Raw genomic sequence first — 15,661 nt, forward strand, 5'->3', positions numbered from 1 at the left:
ATCAAACAGATAATGTATTTAGCTATATAGCTAAATAAAAATCTCCAACCTATTTAATAACCTTATCCTTCCTTAGAAATGGATTATTCCCATGTAACAAAACAAGCAATGGATTAAATTCAATACCAAATCCAATTCTATACATAAACCTAATTCATCATGTATCAAAATTTACACGATACCTCAATTCACAGCCCCTCTTGATGCTGGAACAAAGGGAACTGCTCACTGGAGTGCTGCTAGAACCAAACGAAGTCCCCACGGAACCGAATCCCCCTGCTGAAATCCTTCCCACTGAGATCATGTTGAGTTCAATAAATGGAACCACAAATCAAACCACAACCCACCTGACCACCTAATCTTTTACCTTACTGAAATAATCGGACCAAGCAGGAAGAACTAAGACTTGACCCTTCTTGCTCCTGGCCGGAAACCACCCGAGCAGAGGTGTGCCGGTGAAAGACCTAGGGCACGGCTGAACCTGGTGGCCAGTGAAGGTGGGTCGGCGTCGGCACTGTGCAGTGGAGAGGGCAAGGATCGCGACGTTAGGGCAGAGAGGGACAGCAGCCGATGCTAGGCTGAAGAGGAAGATGAAGAGAGGCTTCGATCGGCGGCAGTGTTGCTCAACTAGGGAAGAGGCGATCGGCTAGTGCTCGGTATCTCCACACCTAGGGCGACAGGGGGTCGGCGGTGGCTCTCGTCGCCGGCGGCAGAGGGGATTTGGGCACAGATGGCGTCGCTGTGGTGGCGTCGAGGAAGAAACTGTCGGGCCGGCGATTAGGGCAAGGGAGGAGGAAGGTGTCGGGCATGAGAGGAGAAGGGAAGAGCGGATGAGGGCAGCGGGTTTTGGCGAGGAAGAGAAATAAGAAAAAGAAATAAGAAAAAGAAATAAGAAAAAGTAAAAAGAAATTATAAAAGAAACAATTCCTCGCTTAAATGGGTAGCCTAAATAGGTTTTCTCCGGGCCCTGTTTTCATCCCCGTTAACTCGTCCATACAAGCTCCGAAAAATTCCAGAAAAATGTCCAAAAATTCCGAAAAAATCCCTTATTCATATTCGCCTATTTCCGGTATTTTACATTCTCTCCCACTAATAAAAATTTGGTCCCCAAATTTTCGTTCTCTACCATCAGCAGGCACTAACAACAGATATAAAGTATAAATGCTGAACGGTAAATAAATCACATACCTCAAGTGAAAAGATGGGGATATCGAGCTCGGATAGTATCCTCGAGCTCCCAAGTAGCCTCCTCATCCGAATGATGCTGCCATCCGACTTTAACCAGCCGGATAGTCTTGTTCCACAACTGACGCTCCTTCCGGTCGAGAATCCGTACCGGAACCTCCTCATAATTAATGTCAGGCTGAACTGGAACTGGAATATCTGCCAGCACATGCGTCGGGTCGGGCACGTATCTCCTCAGCATAGATACGTGGAATACATCATGCACCCCGGCAAGCGATGATCGGTAAGCTACTGCTCCGATCCTCTCCAAGATCTCGAAAGGGCTAATGTACCGCGGAGCTAGCTTACCTCTGAGGCCAAATCTCTTCACCCCTTTCGTGTGTGAAACTCGTAGAAATACATGGTCGCCAACAGAGAACTCTAGTGGTCTGTGTCTCCGATCAGCATAACTCTTCTGACGGTCCTACGCCTCTGACATCCTCCGTCTGATAGTACAGACCAACTCTGCATCCTGCTGAACTCTATGAGGTCCTAACAACTGGGCCTCTCCAACCTCATCCCAGAGGACGGGTGTCCAAAAAGGTCTACCATACAACGCCTCAAACGGTGCCATCTGGATAGCCGAATGAAAGCTGTTGTTGTAGGCAAACCTACCAGCGGCAGATGGTCCTCCCAACTGCCTCCGAAATCCATAACCCATGACCTCAGCAGGTCCTCTAAAGTCTGAATAGTCCGCTCTGACAGTCCATCTGTCTGTGGATGGAAGGCTGTACTGAAACGGAGCTGTGTGCCCAAGGCCTGCTGTAGACTCTGCCAGAATCGAGATGTGAACCGTGGATCTCTATCCGAAATGATACTCAACGGAACACCATGTAGTCTGATGATCTCTCGGCAATACAGATCTGCCAATCGATCCAGGGAATCAGTCCTCCGAATCGCTAAAAAGTGCGCGGATTTGGTTAATCGATCAACGATTACCCAAATCGCGTCATGGCCTCGTCGTGTCCTCGGCAAACCCACCACAAAGTCCATGGTAATGTGATCCCACTTCCACTCAGGAATCGGAATCCGCTGAAGTAACTCTGCAGGTCTCTGGTGTTCAGCCTTCATTTGCTGACAGACAAGACATCTAGCTACAAAATCCGCGATGTCTTTCTTCATACCGTTCCACCAGTAGGAATGTCTCAAGTCTCGATACATACGGGTCCCGCCTGGATGGATCGCAAATTGAGAACGGTGAGCCTCCTGAAGTAGCTCCTGGAAGACTGGATGAGACTGAGGTACGCATAATCTGCCTCGGAAGTATATAACACCCTCCTCGTCTCGTGTAAAATCGGCTCACGCCTGTAAGGTATCCGATCATAATGAACTGCAAATGCTGATCACCAGCCTGGGCCTCTCGGATCCTCGTCCGGATCGATGACTGAGCAACCATGGTAACAAGAATACCTTGCTCTGTCGGTCCCTGCTCCTCAAGATCTAACTCAGAGAAACCCTGAATCAAGTCTGTAACTGAAACTCGGTGACAAGACAAAGTCCCTCTGGACTTCCTGTTGAGTGCATCTGCAACCACATTAGCTTTCCCCGGGTGGTAGCTAATGGTACAATCGTAATCCTTCAGGAACTCCATCCATCTCCTCTGTCGGAGATTAAGCTCCTTCTGAGTGAAAATATATTTGGGACTCTTATGATCAGTGAGAATCTCAAATGTAATACCGTATAAATGATGACGCCAAATCTTCAATGCATAAATGATGGCGGCTAACTCCAAGTCATGAACTGGGTAGTTCTTATCATGCTCCTTCAACTGACGAGAAGCATAAGAGACTACTCTGCCGTGCTGCATCAGAACAGCGCCCAAACCCTGTAGAGACGCGTCGGTGTAGAGTACAAATCCATCCTCTCCAGAAGGTAAAACCAAAACTGGAGCCGACACTAATCTCCGCTTTAGCTCCTGAAAGCTGGTCTCGCAATCCTCTGTCCACATGAACTTCACGCCTTTCCTGGTAAGACATGTCAACGGCATAGCAATACGCGAAAAACCCTCGACAAAACGTCAGTAATATCCAGCCAATCCAGAAAACTGCGGATCTCCTGCACTGACTTCGGCTGCTCCCAACTGGTGACAGCCTCGATCTTCTGAGGATCAACTGAAATACCCCTGCTAGAAACCACGTGTCCCAGAAAACCGACTGAGGATAACCAGAATGCACACTTGCTGAACTTCGCGTACAGCTGATGTCGTCTAAGAGTCTCCAAGACTATACGAAGATGCTGTGCATGCTCCTCCTCGGAATGCGAATAGACCAATATGTCATCAATGAAAACGATAACAAACTGATCCAGATACTCCAGAAAGATGCGGTTCATCTAGTCCATAAACACCGCTGGAGCATTGGTAAGCCCAAATGGCATTACCAAAAACTCATAAAGCTGTCTTCTGAATATCTGAGTCTCTGACTCTCAGCTGATGATATCCGGATCGCAGATCAATCTTAGAATACACTGAAGTACCTCTGAGCTGATCAAACAAATCCTCAATCCGTGGTAATGGATATTTATTTCTGACGGTCACTGAATTCTGCTGCCTGTAGTCAATACATAACCTCATGGTACCGTCTTTCTTCTTGACAAATAGAACTAGAGAACCCCATGGTGAAACACTAGGGCGTATAAATCCCCTATCCAAAAGCTCCTGGAGTTGAACCTTCAGCTCGTTCAACTCTTTTGGTGCCATATGATAAGGAGCTTTCGATGTTGGTGAAGTTCCCGGAATCAGCTCAATAGTGAACTCCACTAGCCTTCTGGGAGGCAAACCAGGAAGCTCCTCAGGGAATACATCCGGATACTCTCGGACTACAGAAACGTCGGAGAGCTGCGAACTGCTGCTGTCTCCAGTACTAATCAGAGATAATAGAAAACCATGACAGCCGTGAGACAACAACTTCTGCGCCTGAATCGTCGAAATAATCGAGATGTCGTCATCTCTGATGCCAGTGAAACTCCACGAGGGTTGGTTCGGAGGCTGGAAGGTGACCACCCTCGTCTGGCAATCAACGGTAGCATGATATACTGACAGCCAATCCATGCCAAGAATGATATCAAACTCGATCATCTCCAATACTAGAAGATCTACCGTAAGTGTCATGTTGCCAAAGTCTAACGGGCAACCTCTGACCTCTTGGGTGACGTCTAAAGTATCACCGGACGGTAAGGAGACGGTCAACCGCTGCAGTCTAATAGTAGGTAATCTACCAATCTCCCGCATAAAGGTACGGGATATAAAAGAGTGCGAACTACCAGCATCAATCAAAATATCAGCGGAAAATGCATAAATGGAAATCGTACCACGGAAAACGGATCCGTCGGCCCGCTGAGCATCCTCTCTGGTAATCGCATGAACATGGTAACGCTGCCAGCGGCTGCTGCGGCTGGGCAGAAGCCTGCCACTGAGGCACTGCTGGACAATGTGCCAGAGAAGACTGAGAGGATGGTGACTGATACTGTGCAGCTGGCTGGGACTGAGTCTGGTACTGCCCCTGAGTCGGATAATAAGGTCTTGGAACAAAACTCTGGGGTGCTACAGAAGCACTGAAGTACTCCTGTCCAAGCATGCCAAATGCTGCGGCTGAGGGAGCTGCTCCCTGCTGACGCTGTGAGGAATGAGCTTTATGCCCTCCTCGATATGCCCCTGACTGACTAGACTGTCCCCTCTGTCCTGACCCTCCGGAAGCCGTGTGCTGAGCCTTCAGCTGAGAATCTCGACTCTGGTGCCCAGGCAGTTTGCAATAAAAGCAAACTGGCTGTCCCAGAGAGCAAGCTGGGGTAAGGTGATCTCTGGATCCACATCGAAAACAGTGAGTATCGCTGGAAGATGGTTGCCGGTTCTGCTGAGAAAATCGGGAACGTCCTGAAGAAGACCGCCCTGACTTCTGAGGCCTACGAGATACCCCAGAAGAACTCTGACCTGACCGTCTGCGACTACTCTGATGCTGTCCTGTCGCCTGTGTCTGCTGGATCTGCCCTGATGTCTGACCCGTATGCTTCCTTTTCCTGTCCGGATATGCTGTCTGCTGAGCTAACTCTATCATCAAAGCTCGATCCAGCGTCATAGTAAGATGTGATCCCTAAACCGGCAAGCCGTATATGCAAATAACTATCCAGCCCCTGAATAAACTGCATAATGCGAGTTTTGTCCTCCGCAACTAACTCGACAAAACTTAGCCAAACGGTGGAATTCAGATATACTGGTCACCGAGCGGTTGTTCGCCTCGACTCATAAAACTCGCTTACGAGCCATCCGATATGACAATGAAAGAAGCGGCTCAAAAGCCTCTCAACTCGGTCCACGTGACGCTGGCCACCAATAATAGAACGCCGAGTAATCCACCGTGCATTAGCTTCATCCCGTAAATGGTAGCCAGCTCCGCTTTCTCCCACTCGGAGCAAGCCATATAGAAGAAAGTCCGCCCATAGTCTCTATCCATGACAGAGCCATACTCGGATCGAGATCTCCGCGAAAAGAGTGAAACGAGTCTTCATCGACTCAGCCAATGCTGGAATCCTAGCTCGTGGATCAAGACGTTCCCGGTCTGGTCAGCAGAATCGGAAACAATCGAGCTGATACTATAGGTGGTACCGCTGAATAAACCGGAGGAGGAACTCCCGGTAGAAGCATAAGTCATCGGTGGTACCGCCGGTGAATATAAGTGGCCGCAGCTGGAGGTACGGTAGGTAATGGTATCGGATATGGTGCATGCCATCAGAGGCTAATAACGCAGTGTTCCCGAAACCAGCAGATCCAAGTGGCGGTGGTAATGAATACGCTGTAGGCTGGAGCAGATGTCGGCACGCCAATGGTACCTCCGATGGTACCGAACTCAGGGATAGGTACGCTTAGACAACCGAGGTAGGTACTCTATAGGAGCCGTCGGGTCCGAATGCCCAACGTGTCGCAAAGATGCCGAGTCTGCCCCGATCGATGTGCTCACTATCAGGGCATCTCTGGCATATCCAGAGATCCTGTGGTCCTCGCACGTGGTCGTCCAGCACCACGTCTCGCAGCAATACGAGTAGATCGTTTCATATCTGTTAAATTAAATTACAGGTATTACTACAAGTATAAAAATCATAAAATAAACATCATACCTATTTGCTGTCTGGAGATGTTCCGTCGTTGTCCAGTCCCCAACTTTTGATCTCAAAATTCTGAACGAGAATATCGCCGGAAATCCAAACAAATCCGAAACGGAAATCCGAAACATAACCATAACGAAAATCCGAAAATGCCCAGTTTGACTCGCAAACCTGGCTAACCCAAATATCCAGAATACCAACAACAGGTATCTGATAAATCTCCAGAACACCAAAAGCAGGTATCATAACCCTGCTTTGATACCAATAAATTGGTATCAGATAAATCTCAAAATCCAACACACGGAAACCAACCAAGTATCGCCAAATCTTGGTATCAGGTTATTCCAAATATCCAAAATACGAAAACAAAGATCGTAAAACTGTGCTCTGATACCACTAAATTGTCACGCCCCAGAGGAGTCCCTGTCCGAGAAAATTTCGACAGCATCTCCCCTATACGGCGGACAATCTGAAACTTCTATATAACACATATACCTCAGCCACAGGCGGCTGGAATAATAACAATAAATAAAAGCAAACACCACGCAGTTAATATAATTTAATCAGCCTCTGGCTGTCACAACCATGCAGTTAATAATAGTAAACAAAAACAGTAGTACTCTGACTCAAATCCACCCTACTCCATTACACTCGAAATGCTCAAATCCGATGAACTCACCTCTTCTGCCGTCCAGGCAGACATGTGGTAGAATAAAACCAAATCATACCAAAACCATCAACTATAAGAATTCATACAAAATCCATAAGTAAAACCAACACAAAACTAAGTCCAAACATAGTCAAATAAGAAACAAAACAAAACCAAAAGACAACTACAGCTGGTGGTCTGCAGGGGACTAGCAACTGGAACTCTCTCCTGACAGCATCATCCTGAAATATAACAACAATGGATGCAGGGTGAGTCCAACACTCAGCAGGTACAACTGATATACAAAGTAAGGAAATAACACCTAGCACTAATCATGCGTACAGTCTCCTGATGTAATAAAGGTAAATGCAAACTGAAATCATATATGCATGTCAAACATAGGTATCCAAACAATATGAGGATATCAATGCAGCAAACACAAACACAAGCAATAAATACATCATGCATATAATGCCAAAGACACAAGGAATAAATGCATCATGCATATGATGCCAATGATGCGTCCTGGTCACCCCTGACGCCAGTCGATCATCTCACACAATAGTGAGGCTGAGTGGGTAGGGCTGTGACAACCGTGCACTCTGTCGTCACTACTCCTGATGAGTGACCGAGTGGACGGGATGCTGTCGGAGTACTCCTATCCTCCTACCCCAAATTATAAATGGGGGAGCGCAATGCTCTCAACTCCCGGTACACGATGACGGGGAGGAATCCCTGCCGGATAACACGTTGTGTCACACTACCCATGAGTGGACCAACGGTACCTAACAGAGTCCCTGCTGCAACACACTCTGCCTTAATCGACCACTAACCCATGAGTGGTGGTGTGTGCAGATCCATGTAACTGGCGATGTGCTCAACAATAATGGAGCGGACAATCGCACAGCATGCAATCATGCAAATGGTGCATGACACTAACCACAGAATATCCTGACCTAATCCATACATATATATAAATGCATCATAGGTCAACGAATCAAATCAAAACAAAGGTACACCGAAGGTATAAAACCTAGGTCCTGAACATGGTGAAGCATGGTATATCACTACCCCCTATAAGCATGTATAAACAAATAAAGTATACATGGGATGCAACTCAAGCAATCAATCAATCATGTATCAGATATTGGGTAGTGACTAACCGAAACAAATAAAGGACATAATTAATGCAACTTGTTAAATTTCACTACTATGTATATCAAATGACATAAGTCAAAAGTACCCGCCTCCGATAAAATGGTCCAATCCGGTAATCAAGATACCCGTCGAGATACGGTCTCGAATCAGAGTCCTGCGTTTATCAAACAGATAATGTATTTAGCTATATAGCTAAATAAAAATCTCCAACCTATTTAATAACCTTATCCTTCCTTAGAAATGGATTATTCCCATGTAACAAAATAAGCAATGGATTAAATTCAATACCAAATCCAATTCTATACATAAACCTAATTCATCATGTATCAAAATTTACACGATACCTCCATTCACAGCCCCTCTTGATGCTGGAACAAAGGGAACTACTCACTGGAGTGCTGCTAGAACCAAACGAAGTCCCCACGGAACCGAATCCTTCCCACTGAGATCATGTTGAGTTCAATAAATGAAACCACAAATCAAACCACAACCCACCTGACCACCTAATCTTTTACCTTACTGAAATAATCGGACCAAGCAGGAAGAACTAAGACTTGACCCTTCTTGCTCCTGGCCGGAAACCACCCGAGCAGAGGTGTGCCGGTGAAAGACCTAGGGCACGGCTGAACCTGGTGGCCAGTGAAGGTGGTTCGGCGTCGGCACTGTGCAGTGGAGAGGGCAAGGATCGCGACGTTAGGGCAGAGAGGGACAGCAGCCGATGCTAGGCTGAAGAGGAAGATGAAGAGAGGCTTCGATCGGCGGCAGTGTTGCTCAACTAGGGAAGAGGCGATCGGCTAGTGCTCGGTATCTCCACACCTAGGGCGACAGGGGGTCGGCGGTGGCTCTCGTCGCCGGCGGCAGAGGGGATTTGGGCACAGACGGCGTCGCTGTGGTGGCGTCGAGGAAGAAACCGCCGGGCCGGCGATTAGGGCAAGGGAGGAGGAAGGTGTCGGGCGTGAGAGGAGAAGGGAAGAGCGGAAGAGGGCAGCGGGTTTTGGCGAGGAAGAGAAATAAGAAAAAGAAATAAGAAAAAGTAAAAAGAAATTATAAAAGAAACAATTCCTCGCTTAAATGGGTAGCCTAAATAGGTTTTCTCCGGGCCCTGTTTTCATCCCCGTTAACTCGTCCATACGAGCTCCGAAAAATTCCAGAAAAATATCCAAAAATTCCAGAAAAATCCCTTATTCATATTCGCCTATTTCCGGTATTTTATATTCTCCCCCACTAATAAAAATTTGGTCCCCAAATTTTCGTTCTCTACCATCAGCAGGTACTAACAACAGATATAAAGTATAAATGTTGAACGGTAAATAAATCACATACCTCAAGTGAAAAGATGGGGATATCGAGCTCGGATAGTATCCTCGAGCTCCCAAGTAGCCTCCTCATCCGAATGATGCTGTCATCCGACTTTAACCAGCCGGATAGTCTTGTTCCGCAACTGAAGCTCCTTCCGGAGCGTCAGTTGCGGAACAAGATGAAGACGACTAGGGGGAAAGGTGATACTAAGTTCCACCGATCCGATGAAGACATCAAATCGTGCCTTTTATTTATAAATTCTAAGTTTGCAGGAACCTCACCACTGCCCTCTTTCCTCTCTCCCTGTCCATCAAATTCCAAGTTTTCGATCTTATTTTTTTCAAGGATCTCGACATCTCGTCTCGGAGGAGACTAGAAAAGCGGAGCCCAATGCTGGCAGCGGCGGTGGCGGCAACAGCCGACGAGGAAGAAGGAGAGCAGATTGTATTGTTTGTTGCTGTAGGAGGCTTTGAGCTCGAGTTCCGGTCGGTTCGACCAAAACCTAAGAAAAGAACCGTTACGTAGCGGAGGAAAATGGAAAGGAATAAAACGGCATGGTGTAGCGACGGAGCTTTCCTAGGCCTCGTCTCTCGCTGGCTTCGTCGACGCTGTTATAATCGCTCGCTGTCATCTGCTCTTGTTCCTTCGATACCGACTCCTCACTCCGCCTCTCGAGCCCTTCAGTCCCCAGCTCTTGTTCAGGTGATTCCTCTGGCCAGATCTGCGCATCCTCCGAGCTTCTCGAGTTTCTTTTTGGTCAGGATTTGGTTTATTTTGCATTCCTTGCATGGATGTAGGGTTTCTGGTTGATCATGGACTCCATTCTCGTTAGCAAGCCGGTGGTTCCTTCTCCTGTAAGTTGTTGCTGATTGCGATTTGATGATTTCCATTTGGCGATCCGGGTGGAAGTAACAGTTAGCGTAGAACTTCTTTGAATGTACTCTTTCTAACTAATCAGTGATTCTTTCTTAATAGTTTAATGCACGCAATCTTGAATGGTGTTCTGGTAGTCAAATTGTCAAATGTTTTTGTTTCTTAAAAAAAAAGGAAAATAAATTTGAGTATGTTCGACCACTAATTGATATAGTTTGATTGAGTTTGTAGATATTGTATTGTTTCATGGAATAGTTGCATTGTTGTTGGCTGATAAGCTTATCCCTCTAAAGGTCTTTTGGCTTTCTTTCATCGTTTATTGCCCAAGTTCTCATAACTCCAGGTGGCTAATAACGTGTATAGTGATATTTGCACAATGCACTTAATTTGGTTTTCTGTATGCATAGAAGTAAAGGAAACATAAGAGAGTTTGGTATGGAGGACTTTATTTGTCTTAAAAAATAGGTTGGCTGAGAACCCAAACACTAAAAGAAAACAGGGCTTTAGAGATGAAAAATTTCGTTTCTGAAGGTCATTTTTCTGTCTCTAAACAATATTTGAAACGGAATATTCCGTTATTGAAAGCCCCGTAGCTAATTTTGAGATGGAACTATTCTGTCTCTAATTTCATAAACAAATTGAAAAATTGTTTATATATCTGTTTTTAATTTGACCAAATGAAATTGTTTTTGAAAACAAATTTCATCTGTAATTTTGTTTTAAATCCGTTATTAGTCTGTTTCAAATTATATAACACATATAATTTTAATTTGTTTATAATCCATTTACAATCTTATTTATAAATCCGTATATAAAATTCGTTTATAATTTTGTTTTAAATATATCATTAGTCTGTCACAAATTACTACTTAGGCATGACTGAACCATACAACCACCAAAAAGAAAAAAAACCAAAAATACTCTAGCATGTGATTTGTTTGTTATTATCTGTATGCATTTAGACTTATATTCTTTTGTTCTTGCCATGTGTACCTATGATTATATAAGTAGTGACATACATTGTCTTACTGTGTTCAAGACTAGTTACTAGATATATCTGACATGTGTACCTATTTTCATGATACTTAGATCCTTGTTGAATTTCTTTACCTTTTGGTATATATTATAGAGGTGTCAGGATTTACATGCTTAGTGACATGCATCATTTTGTATGATTGCATGCTGAGCGATTGTCAGTTCCATTATTGTTGAGCACATCGCTTCAGTGACATGCAGCAAGCGTGTCCAAAGTCAAAAAGGGAATTTACGTGGGAGTTGGCCCATCCAAAATCGGAATACATTCTTTTGTAAAACGGTTGTATATAGTCCATTTTTTCTTTCATATGTAACTTTTTCAAGTTTTAATTTGATTCCGATCTTTAACTTGCTCATCACGAAAAAGATAAAACAGAAGTAATTAATCATGTACCATTCAACCTTTTTATCATCCAAAATAATCATGAACTTTTATAATACAATTTAGCTTAATTATTAAGATAAATGTATTTCTATACATAAAATCAAGGATTATGAAATAATTAATTATAAATGAGTAGAAAAGAATAATTGCATATATAAATGTTGATCTCAAGTCTCAACGGAAGGTGATATAAGCGTCGAGTTGTCCAGTGAGGGTCGTGTTGGTAGCACGAACTTCCGTGGTCAAGAGGTATCCTCTGGCCAAACGGAACTTTCCTGTGCCTCCGGTGATCGCCCGTTCGAACACGGTCCCGAGTGGGGCGACCGGGAACAACCCCTGCAGGGCAAGGGAGCTGCCGCTGTACTTGCCAGCGGTGAACACCAGCTGGAAATTGGTGAGACCAGAGTTCTCGGCCAAGCTCGAGCCCACTCCCATGCCCTGGTTTCGACCGACGATGGGTGAGTCTGTCTCCACCCCGGACCGCAGAAGGTTGTCGTAGACGATGACGTTACCGAAGCCAGCCCCAGAGTTGGAGTCACGACGCTGGACGGCGTAGACGACAGTGGCGCTGGGACCGGAGCCAAGTATTCTCTCGTGGTTGTAGAAGCGCAGGTGCATGTAGCCATTGGGGTTGGAGGAGGCAGCGGCAACGGCAGCTACGAAGAGGAAGAGGAGCAAGGAAGGAATGACTGAGGAGGCTGCCATTTTACAGAGATGCAGTAACAAATTGTAAAGGAAGGAAGGAATGGTGAGATGTGTTTGAATATTGCGGAGTTGCAGGGCTCTATTTATAGTAATGCACTCAGGGACGGAGTCGATACTTAATACTTGAAGGTAGCAGGTCGTCACCGTCTCTTGTTATTTGACTCGTCTGATATTGAAACAAAAGACCTGCACCGCGTCATCGTGGATATACAGAATTGATTCAGTCATTAATTAATTTGGTCAACCGTTAAGCTCGTTTGAACGATGAGTTGATTTAGCAGTCTTTCAGACGCCTTGTTGCCCCTTATTTTGATGTCAACGCTTTATTATCATTCAACGCTTTATATATGTATGATTTGATTTAGCAGTCTTTCTGACGCGTTGTTTCCCCTTGATGTCAACTCTTTATTATCATTCAATCTTTAGATATATGTATTTAACGAGCATGTGCACAGGAAGAAAGAAGACAACAACAAGTTCCACTGGAATTTTTTATTCGAATTATCAAAAAGATATATTTTTTATTATCAACCCTTGATTTTTTAAAAAAAAATTAAAAACATTTTTTTAACAATTATAATTATATAACTATTACTCATACATATTTATAAACGCAATTGATACGACATGTAATGGATGATCTTAAAAGCAATATAGGGTCGATAGTTAAGATGATATGTCAGTCAAAGTCAAAATAATGTGACAGTCAAAGTAAAGATGAGGTGGCCGCAGTCAGGAAGTACGTAGCTGTACAGACCACTCACCTTCGGGACTTAGATCCCAGCATAAGGTCGGTTGGACACCGAGCCGGTCAGACCTTAGGGACTTAGCTCCCCACTCGTGGTCAAAGCACTCAGCATACGGACGATCAACCACAATGTCGGTCGGACCTTTAACTCACTTTCTCACTTTGCAAGGGCAAGACCCTCAGAATATATCCGCTCGACCTTAGAACCGGTTGGACCTTCAGACTCTGTTCCTCACTCTGCAGGGGCAGTATATATCCGTCCGACGCCAGAACTGGCCGAATCTCTAGACTCCATTCCTCACTCCTCTTGGGCACAACTCTCAACATATATTCGCCCGACATTAGAGTCAGTCAGATATTTAGATTAATATCCTCACTTCTCCTCGGTGTGGCCCCAGCTCACATCCGCCCAAACACAGAGTCGGTCGGATTCCCTCCAGGAGATAGCAGTGTCAGAGAATCATAACTACTTGTAGAGAATAACGGTTACTTGTCCGGGAATATTCCGCAACCCTGGCATATGCACGTAATGGAACATTCCTCTAAGGTTGGTCCTACCTTTTCCTTTCCTCAACATATTATGACATCAAAAATTCTCTAACACATCATTATTGAGGAAGTTATGAGGGTCAATATAAAAAGGGGATCATTTCCGTTGGCCATGAACATTATGCTATGCGCGCACACCCGCATCGATTTTACTATTCTACTGTTTATCTTCTTCTTCATTCTGCAACGATTCTGACTTGAGCGTCGGAGTGCCTGCGTCAGGGACCCCCTCCCTAGCCCGATGACTGACACTTTCTTCTCCTAGTTCCTGTTTATGCCGTGTAGGTTTGTCCGCATCATCAGGATCTTCATCTCCTCGTAGTCAACAACAAAGACACCTACCTAGCGTACCATATTCTCTGATTTCAGACAGGATCAAATTTGACACCGTGTGTGGGAATCTTCACTTGAATTTGAAGCACCAAGATGTATGAGGTTGGATGCTTCACAATAGTCACTTTATAACATGAAGATTTGGAGTTACTTGTAGATGTTTGAACGACTAGATTGGTAAAACAACAACAACAACAACAAGTAGCAACAGAGCATCCTTTGTCGAATGACCTGGCCTTATCGGTGATAGGCCGTCGGTTCGAACAACGAATCCTGGTGGAATGTCCAACTGGGTTTCCACCAGCTCCTCCTCCAGCCAATTTCATGCAAGCGCCTACACATTCGATCAACTTGCCTTAGGTGACCCCGTCTCCGCTTGTATGTCACCTGGCACTTTTCTGCATTCCCTCTGTGGGTGTAGGCCGAGTTGAGTGGCCACAAAGATCATCTGCTGGAGATGCACCCGCCTGGGATGTGAGGAAGGGTAAAGCTCCAATGGCTAATAGCTCTCTTGAGCCAGTCAATATGTCATTCTCCCAGGAGATATTGGAAGATAAATTATCGGACCACTTCTGACATTTAACGATTGGAGAATAATGGAACGACAACCTAGATGATCATCTCCTCAAATTTGAGAACGCGGCTATTCTCCATCAATACATGGATGGAGTCAAGTGCCAAATGTTCTTTACTACTCTCTCAAGTTCGGCTCAAACATGGTTCAATTGGCTCCCGACAGAGTCCAATTGTTGTTTTAAGGATTTTCATAAGGCATTCCTCCACCACTTCGCCAGTAGTCTCCGCTAAGCCTATTTTCCCTCAAGCAAGTGCCCAAGAAAGCGTTGCGAGCGTACATCAAAAGATTCGATCAAGTGGCCATGGACGTCCTTTCAACCACCCTAGGGATTTTAGCGAGTGCCTTCTTCGAAGGGATCATTGATGGGGACTTCGTCCGGTCTCTGATTAAAAAGCCACCTAGAGACTTTGACCATCTGTTAGGAAGGGTAACTAAATATATCAATGTAGAGGATGCATAGTCTGCTCGGAAGAAGGAGGGTACCGCACCCTCTCATGTCCCAGCCCTCAAGCATCGAGCCCCTCCACCCCTTCTCCCACACAAAGGATCTCGAGTGTGACATCAACTACACCATCCTGAGCCAAGATCCCATGCAGTGCAGCATGTGAAGATCGTTAGGATGCTATTCCCCGAGCCCCGCTAATAATGAAATTCCAATAAATCTCTTAACTACACAATGATGTCGTAATAAAGAGCCCAAGGTCGAATCTCTCGAGGAACTAACAATTCAATGTTTGTCTTAGACTTAGAACTATTTCTAGGGGTTCATCATTAAAATGGGGATTGTTTGGATTTTGATTCTAAACCTAACAATTGAAATAACAAAATAGTAAGAAACTAATATAATGCATGAATGAAATCTAACCGAGTGCCAACAATTAATCAACAACGCATTGTCACTCTATGCTATGAGTTTCATCATCAACACAATTACACTAAGAAATGAAATAGTGAGACACAAATGAAATCTAATCTAAAGCAATAATTGAATCCTAGCTAAAGAAAACTAAACTACTCAAGAGAACCGAA

The 15,661-nt window shown here is 44.9% G+C and overlaps 1 protein-coding gene across 1 annotated transcript; it reads right to left on the reverse strand.

Annotated features, from left to right (window-relative positions):
* Window positions 1–11,894: 11,894 nt before the first annotated feature.
* Window positions 11,895–12,425, reverse strand: LOC122008287 (dirigent protein 22-like). The gene has a single exon (XM_042563984.1). It carries the CDS (start codon window positions 12,423–12,425, stop codon window positions 11,895–11,897), a length of 531 nt encoding a protein of 176 aa, XP_042419918.1.
* Window positions 12,426–15,661: the final 3,236 nt, after the last annotated feature.

This window comes from Zingiber officinale, chromosome 1A, assembly GCF_018446385.1.
Source record: "Zingiber officinale cultivar Zhangliang chromosome 1A, Zo_v1.1, whole genome shotgun sequence".
In the NCBI taxonomy this organism is placed as follows: Eukaryota; Viridiplantae; Streptophyta; class Magnoliopsida; order Zingiberales; family Zingiberaceae; genus Zingiber; species Zingiber officinale.

What these genes read in the sequence shown, in the direction of transcription:
- LOC122008287 (XM_042563984.1), bottom strand. Translation starts at nt 12,425, where the DNA reads ATGGCAGCCTCCTCAGTCATTCCTTCCTTGCTCCTCTTCCTCTTCGTA.